Source organism: Gallinula chloropus, assembly GCF_964237585.1.
Source record: "Gallinula chloropus genome assembly, chromosome: 2".
NCBI classification, from domain to species: Eukaryota; Metazoa; Chordata; class Aves; order Gruiformes; family Rallidae; genus Gallinula; species Gallinula chloropus.
Genome location: NC_140086.1, coordinates 9,785,958 through 9,805,426, shown reverse-complemented (window position 1 = coordinate 9,805,426; position 19,469 = coordinate 9,785,958). Strand labels below are relative to the sequence as shown.

The 19,469-nt window shown below is 44.9% G+C and overlaps 1 protein-coding gene across 2 annotated transcripts in view; it reads right to left on the bottom strand.

Annotated features, from left to right (window-relative positions):
- The window catches only part of KCNQ3 (potassium voltage-gated channel subfamily Q member 3), a gene marked incomplete at both ends in the record, with an annotated part of 208,147 nt that extends 188,988 nt beyond the window's left edge, over positions 1-19,159 (bottom strand). For both annotated transcript variants that reach the window (XM_084260202.1, XM_084260203.1), the window contains one exon: positions 18,819-19,159. In XM_084260202.1, the coding sequence (XP_084116328.1) occupies positions 18,819-19,159 (341 nt within the window). The remainder of the gene's footprint in view (positions 1-18,818) is intronic.
- Between the last annotated feature and the right edge of the window lie 310 nt (positions 19,160-19,469).

Below are 19,469 nucleotides of genomic sequence, written 5' to 3'. Positions count from 1 at the left end.
AGAAGGATCACAACCCACCTTGAGATTTCTGCCCATACATCACCCAAAATGCAGCAGCAACTCATGGTGGTGCAGAAGGGGAAGAAAATGCATACAGGCTGCATTTCTCAAATTCAGTGTCAGTCCCCAAGTATCATTAGGCTCAAGGAAACATGAGGGAACATCAGAGTTCAGGTAAATGAATCTGGACCTTGCATATGAATCTGAGCAAGATGTGGCTGAAAGGCACAGTAGATGGATGGAACTGCCAGACCAATCAGAAAGACAAACCCAACTGGTGCCAGCAAGCAGTTGTACTTGATGCAAATGCTCCACACAATTCATGTTGTAAATGAGCAGCCATATGTAGAGGAGAAACCAGTGACATGACCATATTACGATACATCATCCATAAACCAATATATGTTCTTGGATGGACACCATTACTTTTTCCCTCAGCGTCTCTGGCACTATGAGTAGCCCCCAAACCCAGAAATTATCACTGGTGAGTTGAATTGGGAGAAAAGAAGCTGAATTAGCAGCCCTGAAACATGGACAGCCTGCCGTTGGTTTGCCATCTCTCCTTGGGAGTGAATATCACATAAGGATCAAGTTTGTGTCTCCACACCTTTAGCTACCAATGAGGCCCACATGGGCTTGGACTCCCCTCTCTCAGGGACAGTGACAAAGCAAATGTACCTTAAGAAAGCCATTTAATCTGCAGCATAATCAAAGACACTGCCAATAAGGACGTTGGCTTTGGGGATGGCTTTTGCTATCTTTTCAAGGTCATTTAGTCTCTGCAGTTGTCGCTGACCTTTAATTGCCAGTGTTGTCCCAGAACACACCATGAAGGGCTAAACAACCAGTTCTCAGAGAACATTCATTAATATTGAACCATTGCTACCGGTGGGGTGATACCACTCTGATGACACCAGTGGCACCAGTTTCTCCTACGTACTGGTCTACTGTTCCACCGTTTTCACACTCTCCTTTTCCCAATCTGTCCCCATGTGATGAAGGAGCAGACTCTGAGAGTCAGCAAATCCAGCACTAAGCTCCTTCCAGTCTTCCCTTGCAAAAGGCTTGTGTTTGTGCCACACATGCAAAACACTAATAACACTGGAGCACTGAGACTACTGATTATTACAGTAATCATGACTGTTTTTTTCTTTTATTATACCTGCCCCAGTTGGTAACTGTAGTCATTTTTCGTATCTTGTTATGTATTAACTTGGACATGTCTTGGGACAAGGATCCTCTTTGCCATGCATAGGCAGTGCACACAGCACAAGAGACATGGCTGGTCAGGGTGGACAGCGTCTTGCCGAGAAGGTCAGATGTGTCTGAGTCACCAGCTTCCTAGGAAGAGCTTGGAGGTTTCATGGAAGCAGAGTGATGAGACCTAAAAGTACTGGGAGGAGCCTGGGGTACTCTGGGAGGTATAAGGACACATAGCCCAAAGAGCTTTCATCTCTGCTTGTCCCTGAATGTGAATAAATACATTACAAATAATATTTTCTGGGCTCATAAAGAGGCACCTACTGCATCCAAATAGGAATGCAAACTGCAGTGACTGTGTGTTCCTATGCTGTTTCAAACACACATTCACAGGTATGTCAGCCATAACCTTCGCCGTCACACTCATCTCCTGCTCATTTCAGCTTATCACATGACTGCACACTCCTAATAATTTCCTTATCTTCACTAAAAATGAGTCAGGGGCTTAAAAAGGGTACCATGACATGACAATTAATCTCCAGCTAAAAGCCTCATTTTATGCCAGGTTTGCTGACTCCAAATGAAGCCAGAGACTTTCCTCTGCCTAATCATAACTAAATCCCACAAACCACCAACCTGCAGATGTTATAAAACCAGGAAGAGAGAATTACAAGGGGTCTTGCGCCTTGATCCCATGTTGCAGGATAAGGCATTACACCAGTCACCCAAGTAAAGAAACTTACTGAAGAGAGGCACTGGCAGAAAATGAGGAGAGATCAGCTAAAATCATCACCCCATTTACGTGCCTTTACCAGTGCTACAAACTTGTAAGGTTTAGTGTTGTAGAATTTTTCCTTCACTGTTACAAAGAAAATTTGGAGAATCCAACCACTCTGTACCAGCCTGAAGAACCACAGCTCAACTGGAAAAAAGAACTCCCTCAACAGTAGCCATTTTGACCATGTCTTAAGCAGACATGTTTGCAGGCCTCATTCAGCATGAGGCCGCTTTCCCATGAGGGAAAGGTAGCAGGCCCTGTCTCTCTTCAGGGTCATGCCACTGAAGCCCAGAGCTCCAGCACCAGGGAGAAAGTATGCAAGAGTTGCTTGTTCACCTTTTTTGAAACCATCATGCTGCTGCACAGTAAGGACTAACTGCGATGGCATCATCAGCATATTTCTGGATTGAGGGGTAGAAGGTCTAAACTGGCTTTCTCTTTATAAACATTCCTGCCTGGTTGTTATTTAAGGTAACAGGGAGACTGCTCCTAAGAGTGTTTAAGCAGAAGTGTAACTTGTCTTGTGCCTCATTGGCGTCCCTTTTTATAGCTCAAGAGCAGGTGCAGCTATTCTTTTTTTCCCCCATGAAGTTCCATTTACCACGCCTTGAATATGCTGCTCCTTTAGTCTCCCCCTTCAGACCTTCTTCAGGATTTGCAGCAAAACTGTGAGTTTGTAGGGGGTAAGAGGGAGGGTCAGCCTCAAATTGCCACAGAGCATGCTGTCCTCAGATTTCAGCTCTGAGGGCAGCGCTCTGCACTAAAATAATAAAAGAAGTTTAACTCTCCCCTCCTGCTGTTCAGGTGCCAGCATGTAACTCACGGCTCTGTGCTGCCAAGTGAAGATGACAACCGTGACATGTACGAGGAAGGTGGATACGCTTCAGAAATCACAGTCCCCTGGCTGCCTGCAGAGCAGGAACAGCTCAAGCAACCAATAGTTATTTTCCACCACTACCTGGCCAAGGCACCGTACTGCTGATGAGGTCTTGGGCTTGTCCTCAGTCTACCCAAAGAACACGGGCCCTCCCATGTAGGCCAACACCAACAGCAGGTTTGGAGACTGAAGACACTTTTCAATTAGAGGAAAATAGGCAACTTAGCTGAAATAGGCACCAAAGCACCAGAGGGGCAATTAAGTTGTTTTCTCTATACAAGCAGCACCTTCATTAAGCAGCTCCTAACATGTTCACCTACAAGAGCAGCCTTAATTCCACTCCTCCTTCTGTTTTACCTCTCACAGCACAGTTACTCCTCTTTGTTCTCCCTTTTACAGATTTATTTCCAACATCTCCTTTGCCTTCTTCTCCAGCTTGACTGCTGTTTTGTCATCATCCATGGAACTGCATTCAGAGCTGCCAGCTTCTACACTGCAACACTGCTGCTCTCACCTCACTGTAAAAAAAAAATTGGCTTTGCCATCCATCCTACCCACCTTTTATTTCTTTTTTTTTTTTAACCAAGTGGACTGAAAGCTATTCTTTTTTCCCTCTGGACAAGGCAGAAACCAGACAGGTCCATCTGTTCTCCTTGCAGGATCAGCAGCAAAAATACTTCATGGACACCCAAAAATTACATCTCACTCTTCAACAGAGCTGACAGCTCTGAAAGAATAACCATATTGTAATTACTTTTTAAAAATAACTCTGAGATACAGCTAGATAGTTGTGCTCTGGAAAGGACAACATTGACACAGGGCCCTTTCCAGACAAAAAAAAAAAAAAAAAAGCCATATTTTCGCAATTATTATTTGGATATCAATGTTGGGCCTACATTGCCCAGAGGGACAGGCAACAATTTCTGACCCCAGTCCTGAAAAACTATCATAGAATCATAGACTGGTCTGGATTGGAAGAGACCCCAAGGATCACAGAGTTCCAACCCCTCTGCCACAGGCAGGGCCACCAACCTCCAGGCCTGGATCAACACAAGGTTGCTCAGGGCCCCATCCAACCTGGCCTTGAGCATCTCCAGAGATGGGGCATCCACCACCTCTGTGGGCAGCCCATTCCAGCACCTCACCACTCTCTCTCTAAAAAACTTCCACCTAATATCTAATCTAAACCTATGCTAAAAGAGCTTGGATTTCTGCATGCATGTGGTGCCTGGGGGTGTCAGCAGAATCCCATAGGAACAGGAGGTGACCCTAAGAGACACAATAACAAGATTTATGCAAAAAGCTGATTCAGGGTCCAATGCTGCAGGAATTTTGTGCTCTTTGTTCATTTATTTACCTGTTCTGAGAAAGTATTCCAGACTATGAAATTTTAATGTTTAGAGCAGTCATCTTAAGGCCAAAAGGGATGTCTTAGTTTAAACCCCTTGTCTAGAGTATTTTGTAAAGTTACTGTCCCTGCAAAGCCTTCAAATATGTGACTAGGATGAGGTTCAAGTTAGTGTTTATAATGTAGCTCCCATTATAGATAGTGGAAATGTATTTCTTTGGTATCATCACTGGTGATCAGGATGTGATTTATGAGTGTCATCATTTACTTCAGGATGAGTTGAACAATCACCAAAACTCCTACAGCAGTGGTCTATACTGGCAACTGAGGAGATCAAAATGACTCAGCCATGTTTAGTCCAAAGAAATCCAGCCCAATTACAATTACTGCTACTACTTACGCTATGTTTTGTTATGATACTAACAATCCAGTTAAGAAACAAGTTAATCTCTTCCCTGAGTTACTTCATCATTTGTTTGCTTATCTATTGCTAAATGAAAACCAAACCGAATATATTCATCACTATAACTCAAAGTCTTTCTTAATCATCTGTCAATAATATGCAGATTTATTTATTTAAGCCTATATTTTGCAGCTAAGCTACAGCCTACGGCAGTGTCACAAAATTCTCCAAGTTTTCTTTAAAAATGACAAGTGGAAAATTGATAATTTCTTGCGCGAGTTCTTCCAGCAGATTTCTGCTCCCCATTAGACCTTATCTATAGTCTGAATTTATCTAGCATCATCTTTCAACTGTTGCTATATCATCATTTATGCAATTAAAAAATCTCTCTGCTAAAACAGAAACTCCCAGTCTTCATGGCCTGGAACGAACACTGATGGAGTGCTCAGATTAATGCCTGTAAACACATTATCTACTTCCAGTTGCTTGGAAATTAACTCATGATAGAATAAGTGAAAACAAGCACTGCCAATGAAGGTGAGCATTGACACATTTCCATCCGCCCAAAATCTCTTTTCTTCACTCATCCTAATAAAATTTGCTGCAGAGTTACTGTTTCCAGAAAACTGTAAGACATTTTCTATGGTCTCCATCAGAATCTTGCTTCAGAGGTGAGCATTTCCTGCTTCAGTATCTGGGAGCAACGTTATGTTCTCATCCCATTTGCTGGGGAATGTGGTGATGCAGGCAGCAAGACACAGCATTCAGCCCTGCTGACCCATGAGAGAAAGTTGCTGTCCATTTATTGTTCTATCAGAGGCTCCCATCCTTTATTTTTTGTAGTTAACAGCACTGGCAGCAAATGGAGCCGTAAACCAGGACCTTGTATTAACAACTTGACTGGGGCCAACAGCTGCAGTTATGGTTCAGGCCGTGCATGAAGTAGCATGCAGATCTTGGATTATCCTGTAAATAGTGCTCTTAACACCCTTTCTTCTGCCACCTAAAACAGGAAGGCAGAAAAACCCCAAAGCCCCCAAAGTTTGTACTCTCTTGGAGGAGAGATAGGTGTCCACCTCCACTTCACGTTCCCTCTTCCTGGAGAGAACAGCTGAGTCACCGCGAGAAATATGTTACCTACACAGGTCATCAATAAATCACTCTTTCCCTACCACCACCATCACCTCTAGAGCAAAGAGTGATCAGGAGCAGTGACTCAGAAGTGTGTGGGTCTGAATCACAACAACTCTAGGAGCAACTCTTACAGTGGTGCTGTTTGCACAGGGACTCTTAATTTTGGGCTGTACCAGTCACAGGCTGGTCCAGTGGGAGTACCTTACCGCTGGATGCTGAATTCATCATGAGGGAGTCGTGCACCAAAAAAAGAAACACTAATGATGATGAAAAGCAAGGTAATTCAGAGATAATTCCTGCACCTAAACTACCTTGCACCATTATCCGGTGCCTACTCTGAGGGAATTAGAGGTACAGCCTTGATAGTGACACAGGTGAACACAATGTCAAAGTACAGCAAGTTACAAAAAGTATTAAAAAAGACCAAAATGTAAATACAGTTGTATCTGGGTAAGACACAAATTGTCACATCGACTCCAGCAACCTGCACTCAGGCCAACTGAATTTCAGTCAGACTGAACTCTACTCTCATAGTGACATAAAGTACAAAAGAACGAGGGGGTGCACAAAAAGCACAGCTGGATGATCCAGTGATTGGTGCCTTCAGTAGTGAGGTGATGACCACCACCAAAGGAAGGCGAGAAGGTGGGAATGAGTGAGGACAGGACAAGGAGAAAGAGATAGGAAAGTCATGAGGAATCATAGTGTAGGAATAAATGACCAAGGACTGAATGATTCTTCTGAATGATAAAAGATTGGTGGAAATGAGAAATCATTGGGAAAGTTTTCCTAATTTCAATTAATTCTACTGATTACATTAAAAATGATCCCTAGCATTTCCCAGGATCAGTACTCCAAATACAGACAACATCAGTGCTTGTTAGCCTAAGTAAGCAGTTTTCTTCGGGGTTAATATGAGGGTTGCTTCCTCCACAGTGTTCTGACTTGCCCAACTTCTCTGTCCAGATGTTATATGTCACTTCTATACATGCATATTCAGGACTGAATGGAGTGGCAAGGGAAGAAGAATCTCTATGACCCAGGGTCTAGAAGCCTACCCATTATAGGAAATGCATAAACCATTAAATTCTGTGAAGTGCAAACAAATCTATTACCACTTACAATCTAAAGTAGTTTGAGTCTTTGAGATGCACAAAGCTTAACTGGACACAGCTCCGTGCAACCTCCTTTGACTTTGAAGTCAGGCCTGCTCTGCAGATTGAACTGGAGACCTCTAAACCCATCCAAACTAAATGGTTTTATGGTTGCCATCGTCAACTCCCTCTCACAGACTCAACACCAGACATGAACTACACCAAGAAATGGGCAGAAAGATAGTGCTTTGCTTGCTCAACTTCCCCAGCTGCACTGTATTTGTTAATTAAATAACTGCATTTGTTAACTAAGTAACTGCATTTATGAAGGAGGAAAAATTCTCTCTCCACTTTGGGGAACAGGGAGGGAAGGAAAGACCCCATGCTTATATAACCTAGCTCACAACGTGAAGAAAACACACCGTGAGCACCATGGTGTGAGTATCGGCAACTTAGGGACAGGTTGGTGGTTACTCATTACCATGCCAAGGGGATGTCCATCTCTCCATTAATGCCATTCCTCAAGCTGTCTTACTTTACTCGGAGGGCAAATTTGTTGTGGCAGGGAAATACCTCACCAGAGGTGCAGGACCTTGGCCTTGGCTTCTGGCACTATCAGAATTTCAATAAAAAATGAAAACATTTTGTAGCGAGCCCAGAACAAGCTTGCGGTATAGCAGCTAAATCCAATTTACTCTACATTTGCACTGACATGACTAAAAGAGGTTGCTGGCTCAGTATTTCTGCAAAACACAAGCTAGCAGCTGTTAAAGTAATACACTTCCACCCAGAAATGCTTCCTCATGTCAGGGCAGTTTCATGCATTCAAATTTTGTATAGTTCTCCAATGATTTGAGCATTAGGTTCAATTATGCCAGCCTACTGATTCAGCTGGTGTATGGAACTGAGTATTCCCCCCAAAATACTGAGTGGTGCTTACATATCTAGAACGTCTCCAGCTTTACAGAGAAAACTGCAGCACATAAAAACCAGTCTAAGCCTATGAATGACCATCATGATCACCCTCATTCAGCCCAAGCCATTCAAACTGACCCTCTGTGTTTGCTAGCGGCTTCATGATGGAAATGAAGGGGCCTCACAAAGAGGTCCCTAAAAGACACCATCTAGAAAATATTGAGGTCTGTTCATTGATTTGGGAACTTAATTTTGAGTGATGAAGACAAGAGGAGGAATCTAAATGGACATAAATCCAGGAGTAGGAAGATGTAGGACTGCTGCTGGCAAGCTACTGCCACGGCAATTGCTGTGCCTAGGTGAATCCCGAATGGCCACAAGAAGATGGAGGGAAAACAGAGTCAATCACAGTCCTTGGATTCAAGCTCTGTACAAGAGGTAGTTCAATCTGGGTTTGAGCATGACCTCAATGTCAACTGCAACTGTCATTATAAATTAAGAGCTAATTAATGGGAGGGCTCAGGGAGAGACACTTCATATCAAACCAGAGAACAAAGGGAAGGTGCGAAGGTAAGACTCCCAACTAGGGAAATACCTTAAAGCTACTGAAATAAGTAGGATGATGAAGCTGAAGACATCAACTACATCATCCTATTTCTCTTTGGTATAGTGTTAGGGATGACTGTAGGCCTGTCACATTCTGGGATAATAAGCAGACACATATGCACAACTCTTGAGGAAGGGGAACAAGAATTTTATATTGAGTCTAATATTAATAAAAGTCTATATAATACTAAGCCACATATTCCTCTTACCCTTCAAAGTGGGACTTTTCTGTCTGAAAGTGGCTTTTACTGCAAACATTTCCCAGAGATCAAATCACCTCAACTCCTGCTATAGACAATGGAGAGTTGTTCAATTGAGCTGAAGCTGTGATTTATCTCCATGTAAACCAGACCCCTACATCTGGTTGGATGAATTGCACCGTAAAATCTATTGACTGTATTGACTAGATGTCCAATGGCTATAAAGGGAACTTAAATACCTATTGCACACACAAAGCCATATGTGAACATACCTAAATTTAGTTATCTTAATGTGGCTTTGAGACCTGCTTCTCAGGTTAAGTGAAGAGTTTTTCATTCCCTCAGGTGTTTCAGTGTAGGTATCTAAATTCACATTAGTGACCCGAGGTCTCCTTCATAGCCAGAGAAAAGTTTCAAGTACTGCAAGAAGTGATTAATCTCACCTATTTTAGAATCATCTTTAGGATGAGATTAATTGCACTCCAGAAATTCCTATTTCCTATTTTTTTCAGCAGCTATAAAAGGAGTGTAGGAAGCCACCTCAGCTAAGGCACTAGATGGATGGGTTCCAGTGCAAATGGGAAGAGACAGACTCTTGAGCCCTAAGAAGAAGCAGGGAAATCCAGTTCTTTTATATAATTTAGTAATGAATAGAGCAGCATATCTGAGAATGCACTGTGTGATAATATCATATCCTGAGAGTAGAAAATGCCATGGGCTTGCAGCTGTCAGATCCCACCTCTGCAAGATGTTGCTGCACCCCAGAACTAAGGTACTGGAGCAACATTTACAATAAAGAATGAGGCAAAAATCAGGCAAAATGTCCAAATATTAGCAACAATACAACTAGCAGTATGTGACAGAGCACTGGAACAGGCTGCCCATGGGGGCTGTGGAGTCTCCTTCTCTGGAGATATTCGAGACCTGTCTGGAGGCCTTCATGTGTGATCTGTCCTAGGGAACCTGCTTTGGCAGGGGGGTTGGACTCGATGATCTCTGGAGGTCCCTTCCAACCCCTACAATTCTTTGATTCTTCTGTATTGTACATTTATCATAAAATGTTTGGTAATGCATGGTTCTTCCTCCTGAAAGAGTGGTACTAACCACAAAACATTATTATTTTGTTAATATGCCAAGATCTGGGGTGAAGTATTTGACCCTCCATGGGAGTTTGATTGGCACAAGGAGTGTCGAAACTGAAAAGGGAAAGAGGGTTCAGAAAATAACACATCATTGTACACACATAGGTTGAAACCTATATTGTTTCAGTGGGGTAGGATTTCTTGAGTATTTACCTAAGTGAAGGGCCTTATCCCAAAGCAAAGGTGAGGATATCCCCAGGAGGATATTCTCAAAATGGTAAGACCTGACATATAATAATTATGTGTATTCTATTATCACAAAGCTTCTCAGTCCTACTCTCTGTCCATGAGACCAGCTGGCATGATCAGTGTCCATACCACTGTCAGTGTCCTCACTTGCCTCCAAAGCAGGAGCCACACACAGACTCCTACTGGGAGCAACCCCAAGTCTGCAGCAACCCTTGATCTGTGCCTAGACATTTAGTTGTCTCAAACTAAAACTATGGCATGGGTCATTTGGCAGCATTGTGGTTTTGGCCAGTGTGTACCACTGCTCAGGAGCATCCTTGGCATGGCTTTGTCAATTACTCTATACATAGTTAATGACTACTCTAGGCATGAGAAAAGCTGCTGCCATATCTTGCAAGGCACTGATGGTCCTTAGCCATGGCCCTGTGCATGTGGTGCAGATGGTGTCTGAGGTCCGATCAGGGAGCCTTGGCCAGTTGTGTGCATTGAAATTCTTCCAGCATGTCTCACAAGAGTAGCAGTGTTAGCAAAGGTAGAAGAGCAAATTCCAGTTTGTGTAATTACCTTCCTAAATTAATTCCCCTGCAATTTCAATCAGCTGCTCTTGACATTCCCTCCTCAGGGTGTAATCCCTCCTCATAAATGCTGTGAGTGGTACATGGAGAGGCATGAGGGGAACAAAGATAAGCAGAGCTGATGCCGCACTGCTGAGAGCCTGGTGTGCTCACCACCATGCGCTTTGGGGATTTCACTATCAGTCCCTCAACAGCTGTACCTGCTTCTCCTCCATCCCCAGTGAAAACAGAAAATTTTAGACTCTCTGTATTTACAGTCAGTGGGGAATGCCCTGTAAAGAGTCTTCTGGTTTAGGGCTAACACCTCTGTCCTTCACCTAAAGTTAGGCATAACCAAAAGCTAATGGCTCCTACAAAACATCTAAGAACTGGGACCTGGATGGATTGGGGCATTCAAGCTTTCAGCATTGCTTTAGCTCTGCTGTAGTGGTGGATGGCGCTAGGCACATTGAATTGTTCTGTTACATCACTTACACGCTAATCGTGTCAAAAGCATGAAAAATCTGGGATGGGAAGGTAACAATTACATGCATATCACTGAACTAAATGGATAATCGTAGCCCAAAAATCAGGTTTGAACACAAAGAAATGAGGAAAAGTTTGCTGATTTGAGGTAAGTGCAATATCTCATAAAATCTTAGTTCTAGTATTAATTCAGATGGCCAGGACGTACTACATGAAAATATGAAATTAAAAACTGTCTTCAGAGCTATAAATAAAGCCATTACAAATGATATTGTATTAACCAGGGATGGGGGGAAGATGCTATTTAGTGAAATGCTGAATGGATTTTCTTGGTTCTGGTCTTATTAAGTGCTTCCTTAATGACCTATAAAAAGAATTAAATTGAACGTTAACAAAATTACGAGGTACTAATCTGGAAAGTGGTCAAAACACCAGTGAAGACAGCAGAAAGTAGGTAAGAAAAGCATCTGGAATTAAAAAAAAACCACCACTGGAGATTCAAGATGACAATCACAAGCTCACAGAGCTTGGCAAAAGAATGAAAAACACATCCATACTGCTCTCAGCAACAACTCTGGAAATGGGGAGGACTGGTGATATGCAAGTACTCAAAAAATGAAATAATAAAGTCTTTAAAGTCAGATGAAGGAAAAGACAACAGCCAGCCCAAACAGGATTAGTATTCCTCCACAGCCACTGCCATATGATGGACCTGTAATGCTGCACCACCATGTACCAGCAACCTAGGAAAAGTAAAGTAGGAAAGACTTTGGGAAGATTAATGCTTGTAGGAGAAGGGATTGAGAGCACATGCCACCTCACGAGACACCAGATGCATCTCACGTCAGGGCCTCAGCACTTACCCAAACTGAGATTTGGCAGTGTTGATCACAGGTTTTAAAACCCACACAAATGAGCAAAAGGCAGCCCCTCTGAGTAGGGCAAGGTGTTATCTTGGTGACTATAACCAGAGGTGGTTATTAAGGTACAGGAGGGATGAAGGCCTGTGACAGATCCTGCACTGAACCATAGCTTCAGAGCATCCCACACAGCCCAAGCAGCACAGCAAGCTGGCTGTGCAGAGAAAGATGGTGTTACCGAGCACTGCTTTCCAGCAGATTTCAGCCATGCTCTTCTGCTGTGGATGACCTCAATGTCACCTGAGGTAGGTTCCTCCTGACATCAGCAGGACCTTTTGCTTTCTCCAAGTTAAACACGCCCTTAAACAGTTTGCTCACTTAAGGCTAGGGAAGGCAATTTACAGATTTCCAGCCTGAAAGTTCTCCCAAAGTGCCTTTTACCATGAACCTAAATATCCCTGGGCATGTCCCTCTTTCCACAGAAAGTGCTACAATTTTCAGCTCTCATCCTAAGACAGAAGGCAGCATATACTTAACAGCTCTCGTGGACCACATTCCTTTTAAAGCTATTAATATTTAAGCTATCCTGTTTAATACAGTATCTGCCAGAAGCAATAGCAGATGCAATGTCTCCATGGCTCCATTCCTTCAGTAAAGTTCCATGCATACAAAGGGAATATAGCATTATTAAATACAGGAATAAGCATTATTATTTATTTATACCACGCAAGGCTGACCATGGTCATATCCAATCACCCAGCTGCTTAGCTATAACTAAGGTCACCAATCTATTATGTCTAAACAAGAAATAAATGATCTTAGCGCTCAGTTGGCTGATTTCATTTGGAAAGCTTCTTACTGCTTTTAAATTAGATCCAAATTACCGAAGTCTAGACCTTGTTCTTGAATATGCATTCCATCACCTGACCTTGCACATACATCTTAAGGCTGGAAAGGACTTTTTTTACTGGCCAAGGAGTACAGAATTGTGCTCCACATACATGCACAGGTTTGCACCCTGGCTAATCTATGAATAAGGAGGATTCAATCAAGTGATGTTTGAAGGCGGGGAGTGCCAAAGAACAGAATGATGCTGGGCAAGTAGCTTTTGGTACTGCTGGGGCACCTGCATGTTCACTGACACACACTCAAGCATACAGTGGTATATAACTGGTGTTATGTGTATGTGAGGATTGTTTCATCCTCCTGTTAATATACATAGTCATTAGTTGCTTCTTTTTCTGTTAATTTGTCTTGAATGTTTCTACTTTATGCACCAAAATGAGCAAAACAAGCATGAAAAGTCTCTCCCTGTTGATTTTTTTTAAGTATCTTCTTCATGTCCATCTCAGATTAAAAAAAGAGGGAAACTCATGTGGCATCTGAGCCAGGCAGCTGACCCAGAGGTGCTCAAACCCTGCTCTGTGAGGATCTGAAGTTTGCTGCAAGGAGCAAGAGAGGCACGAGAAGAGACCAGGATGGTAACTCCAAACAGAACCCCAGCATCTGTGCTGGAGATACTGCAGTAAGCCTAGTCCTGTGCTTTACTGACAATTATGATGGTGCCTCCAGGACTGCCAGGGCAGCCCTCAGACAGTGCCACTCTCCACTACCAAGTTTCTCAAAAGAGAAGAAAAACATGGTTTGCTGGCTGCTGGAAGCTATTTTCTGTATCGCCTCTCATCAAAACGATGACATTTGGGACTGTTCAGCTCTAGAGAAATTATGCCAAGGGCTCTGACTACTTATTGAGGGGTTTATTCCTGGGTGGTTTATTCCTGGGCTGAGCTGACGGCATCAAAAGACTGGCTGCTGAAGGTTTGCTGTCGCTGGCGGCACCGATGCTCGCCCGCAGCTCGTACTCCCTTGTGCATCGCTGGATCTTGTGGCCCCATGGCCCCCATCACATGGTGTGAGGGGGGTTTGCACTTGCAGAAGGGCACTAGGGGACTTGTGTCCCAAGCAATTTTGGAGACAATGAGGCACACATCTGTGCTACAGGCATGTGCCTGCAGCTCTGGAGAGCCCATCAAGCAGCCATGAGGCAGCACCAAAACTCGTCAAGTTAGCAGCGTAGCCATGGCAACGCCGAGTGCACGGATCTGACCGACCTGACCCATGGGTACCCACTCCAAGAGTGGGTCTCGCTGTTGGCACCGATGCCCTACAAGGACATAAAAGACTGTAGGTGAAAACACATCTACTCCCACCAACGGGCCAGGTCTGTAGTTTCAGAGGTAGTCCGGGTGCTTAAACAAGTGTTGGGCACCTACAAGCTGCTGAAGCAACTCCAAAGCTATGGTTGGGGATCACAAGCCACGGATACTCCACAGCCTGTGGCTTCCCCGGGCTCTGCTGCCTCTTCTCATTCCTACCAGCAAAGCCCACCGTTCAGCAGCTGATGACCACAGCCTGTGATGCTGACTGACCCCAGCAGCTGAGATGACACAGTCACGTCTCACTAAACCACACGCAAACCCAGGGCGGACTCCACAAGCCTCGATGGAGATGCAATAGCAAGAAGCATGTGGTGAGGTCTCCAATGACTAAGACTTCATTATTTTTTACAAAGTATACTGCAGAATATTTATCCGTGCATTACGATGAATTAGCATAAATAATTAAAACAGAGCTCGTATTGGTGAACATATAAGCAAAGGGCACTTGCTAATGGACCAGGCTTGCTCTGCTGCTCTGGGGACTCACTTAGAGACAAGTCCATGCCAAAACAGGCCAAGGAAGGATTCATATTTACCCTCATTTGTACCTCAAACCTGTTCCCACCCCACCCCAGACAGCTGACACAGGCTGGTGCATCAGTGCACCTTATGGAGCATCTCCTGGAGGGCAAGGAGGAAAACAATGGAAAGTCCCCAGACCTTCAACCCATTCCCCAAGTCCCTCAATAATCTTTTCAGCACACAACCCACCCACGATCAGTCATGCATGAGGTGCTCACAGGTGCTTCCCAGAAATGCTGATGATTTGATGGATGGCACGACTCTGCCTCTTTTATTTCTTGCAGGTATTAAATGGTATTGAAATAAGATTGCATGGCAAATAGGGAAAGGTTTTCAAGCGTTCCCCATGGTTTCCCTCTCTCATCAGCTGATAACCTGCGGTGATCTGCACCAGCAGAGTACAGTCAATATTGCAGACTGTCCCCCAAAAAAAGAAAATCTAGTCCCAAGTCTTATTTTTTATGAAAGAAAAAGGCTGCAGTTGTCTCAAAGAATGGTGTGAAAATAAGAATATCTCCTAGCCACCTCTCCTTCAACCTCTCATTTCTTTAAGTTGGGTTGAAAATTTCCCACAAATTGCAATTACAAACTTGATCTTGTCTTTTGTTACCTTTCTGGACTCTGTCCATGATCCACCAAATATTTTTGTGCTTAGAATTAAAAATAATCCGGAAAATTAAAATCTTGCTTGTTTTCAATTTTTCACTCAATTCATTTAGGCTTCTGATGAAACATCTGGATGGTGCATGGAGGTCAGCAGGTCTCGAGTCAGTCTCCCTGGCCAAAGTACACATCCTACGAGGCACAACCACAGGGGTTTCCAGCAATATATTGTGCTGCTTAACACAAAGGAAAATACAGTACATCACCAGCTCAGAAAAGAGCAGGGATAGAATGCAGCCTGTCCTGAAGCACCCAAGAGACTCTTCCAAATTAAAACCTCAAAGCTTTGGCCAGATTTTAATTTCTTTTTTTTTTAGGGTTTTTTCACTGAAAATGTTCAGTGGGACTTTAGATTTACAGAGATAATATTTTTCATGGGAAAATCAATTATCTTACCAACTCTGCCATTAAGGCATTGCCATATTGCCTTCTTTAGGATGAAATCACCTTTCTCTTTGCTAGAAGGACAAGGCTTGGACAAACTCACTTGTGCAGAAGAAGGAAGGGGGAAGAATCAAAATAAAAATATCTCATGTCACTAAAACTGCCATGGGGAATTTCTTCCTTTTCCCCCTGCATCTTTGTCCCTAGGGCTTGGTAGAGCATGGTGACTTTTATGCATTCTCATTAAATGATTTCAATAGACTGAGTCATTTCAGGAGATCTAACCCCACTGAAACTCAAGTGAGCATTTACAACAGGGACTGCATCAAACCATTTTTATGTGCAGGTTAGAACAGTGAGATACACAAAGGATCATGACCCTGTTGCAGCCATATGGGCATCGCTGTACGATTTAATGAGATCCCATCTGTATCACCTATTTTACAGTTCTGGCATCTGAGGCTTTTGCAAAACCCCTTCCTTCCCCCATACTCTTGGTGCGTCTTGAAAGTTGGCAACCCTGTTCTACCAGCAGCTTCCCACGTCCTAAATCTTGAGATTCTGGAATCTTTTGCATCAATTCTTCCCTAAACACCTCTGAATGCTTGGATCTCTGCAGAATTCATCACATCCACCCATGCTGAAATTCCTCTTGGCCCTCAGCTGTTTTTTCTCTGGGATTTCTTGTATATGAGACTGACTTCATTATTCTTAATTTGGTTGCACATTATCTATTGCAAAGTTTCTTAGAAGACCAAGACTGTGTAACGTGTCTTTAGAATAAATAAGACTCCAAAATTAAAACAGAATCTATTTTTTAGATTTTATGGCAAAGCTGGCAATCTCTCATCTACCCAAGAGAAAGTGTAAACTCTTCTATTGTGAAAAGAAGCACTGGGGAACTGCTGGGATGCCACTATGCAGTGTCACAGCAGCAGCACCTCCAACATGACAAAGGCTCCTTTTCAGAAGGAGAAATGTTAAAAGAATTCATGTAAAAGCAAGAACAAAGACTCTGGATACCTGCTTAGGTGCTGCTTCCCCACTGCACTGCTCCTGCTCTCGAGCAGGTCATCATTCTCCAGTTGCAGAATGAGCTCTGAAGCCCGTCAGCAAGATCTCAGCACGCTCTTCTATCATGTTTGGCAGTTTTCTTTCATAAGGATTGAGCCTACAGTGAGGTAGGAACTCAAAACTTCTGACTTCAAGAGGAGCTGAGCCTGAACAGAAACAGTGTGGCCTGGGACTGCTGGGCCCCTGGGTGTGGGGAAGGGACGGGGATGTCTGTGCTGAGTTGACAGACCTGGACTTAATGAATTTTACTTCCTCTAAGGATAAGGACTCCTAAAAGTGTTCTTACTATTAATGCTGATTTTGATGCTGTCCATCTTAAGAAGACTGCTACTGAATTCCCTGAGAGCAAGTCAGAGTCATTTGGTCCTTTTCACAGGACCAAATAGTCACCAAGGAGAAGCTGGCTAAACAGAGCATCAGGGCCACTCCTAAGAAGGATCAAACCTTACAAACATGTTGGTAATTTTCTTATTCTATTATCTATATTGCATGAGGATCTTAATGTTAACCACACGTGTAGACAGCTATCTAAAATTAATGCTGTAACTTGGAAATTCCCATGCTGTTGCAAGTAAATGTGAATCTCCCAGGTCACATGAGCTTCTCTGGATTCATCCACTATCCATGCCCAGACATGGATCTGACCCAGCTGCCACAGCTGTCAACAGAGAGATGCCAAGTGCTCACAGTGCTCTGCTGTGTGCTAGGGCCTGACTTACACAGGGTGTGGAAGCTGACTGAGGCAGGATGAAAGGGGTGCTTCCTCATCCAGACGTGGATCTCCCCACCAGAGAAGCAGCGTTATGCAACACTGAGCCCAACCAAACAGCAAGCCCTGGACCAAAGGGTCTTCACAGCATACCAGACCCCAAATGCTGTCACTCCCTGCCTGCTCACACAAGTTCTGCTATGGCAAAAAGTGTCACAGCATCTGGTGTCCACATTTTCACCACAATTAAAGCTGGAAAGCAGGAGCTTGTGTCCCAAGATGTACTTTATGAAAACACCGAAAAGAGGGGAGCAGCAAGGAGTGGTACACAAGGAGTGGTACACACAGCAGCTGTGAACACCGCCTTTTACTCCTCACTAAATCCCTGAAAACATCCACGAGAAATTTGCTTGAAGGTAAAACTACAACCCTACACTCAAGGTGTTTATTTGCAAGTGTAAGGGCTACACAGATGATCAGGACTTCTCAAGGCTCCCAGCCCACGCAGCCTGGAGCACTTTGTTTGTCTTTTGCAAATAAATCGATTTCAGAAATCACTGCTTAAATCCTTCACCCCATAGAACTCTGTACCTGTACACGTTGCAGCACTAAAGGAAACCAGTAACACCACGATCACCGATAATCCCTTGGGTTTTCAAACACATTCCCAATACTAAAAAACACATTTATTTTAATATGACTCCACCAACTCCGTTCTAATGCTGCAAAGACCTATTTTTTTCCCATATTGTTTATGAAAACTTCAGGGAACAGAATTCTTAGGAATGCAAAACAGTGGTCATTAGCTTGGCTCATCACCTTGGGGCCACAAACTGAGTTTTGTTTCATCTCAGTTCGCTTGTGGCCAGTTTAAGTTTCTGGGTGACGGTGCTGCAACGCCCAGGTTTCATGCACCGCAGGGTGATGCTTCCTGGACCATAACCCGGTGGCTTTCCTTTGCCACTTTCAACTATGGAAAGAGACGGTTCATTCGGGGTTTATGACACCTAGCTGCACCGCTCGCAGCGCTCTAGGCTGAACTGAAGCCGGGCAATGTCCCCTTCAGCACTTCGAGCCTTAAAACTGCTCAGGGATGGTGTTTCGGGCTTGCCTTTTCCAGGGTCTAAGACACCCAGGCTCGGGCACGCCGCTCCAAGGCAACGCGGGCGAGAGGCACAGATTTAAAAGCAGCTGCTCATTTGGGAAAAGCCGACGAGGGGAAAAAAATTAAAAGAAATAAAGCCACTCAGCAGCACACGCCATAGGAAGACCCTTGCCACACACACACACCCGGCGCCGAAGCGAGCCCCCCGAAGCGCCTTACGCCGAGAATGATAAAGCAAAACGGCTTCCCCGGGCGCATCTCCGCGGGGCAGCCCCCGGGCAGCCCCCCCGCCGCCCCGGGACGCGCCCCCGGGGAAGCCCCGCTCCGCGCTCCCGCTCCGCGCTCCGCGTACTCACACGAACGCGTGATAGAGCAGCGCCCAGCCTCGGGGTCGCTCCAGGGCGTCGTAGATCAAAGTTTGGATGCGGCGGTACTTGGCGTGGTTCCGCTTCACCGGGCGGCTCAGGGGGGTCTTCGCCAGCAGCCCCAACCCCGGCGGGCTGCGCTTGCCGCCTTCCTCCTTCCCGCCGCCCTCCAGCAGCAGCGTCCCGTCGCGGTCGGTGCCGGCGCCCAGGGCCAGCGAGCCCTGCTCGGGGTCGCCAACGCTGCCCGCCGCCGCCCGCCGCCCCGCAGCCGCCGCCGCCGCCCCGCCGGCCGCGCTACCGCCCGCCGCGCCGCGCCGCGCCTTCAGCCCCATCGTCGCCGCCGGGCCCCGGAGGCGAGCTGCAGATCGGCGGCGGCAGCCCCGGGAGCCCCAAGGCCATGATCCGAACTCCCCGCCCCTCCCCCCCCCCCCAATTATTCCTTTATATATTTATATATATATACACATGTGTATATATATATATATGGGGGGGGGGGGGTTAAAAAAAAAGGTTGGGGTGGGGGGGGAAGCAGTCACATCCCCGTCAGGTCATCCTCGCCGGCGGGCACCGGGGAGGCAGGAGCGCGGCGGGCACCTGGGCCGACGAAGGGAGGGAAATCATCGCGGAGTTTATTTACCAGCC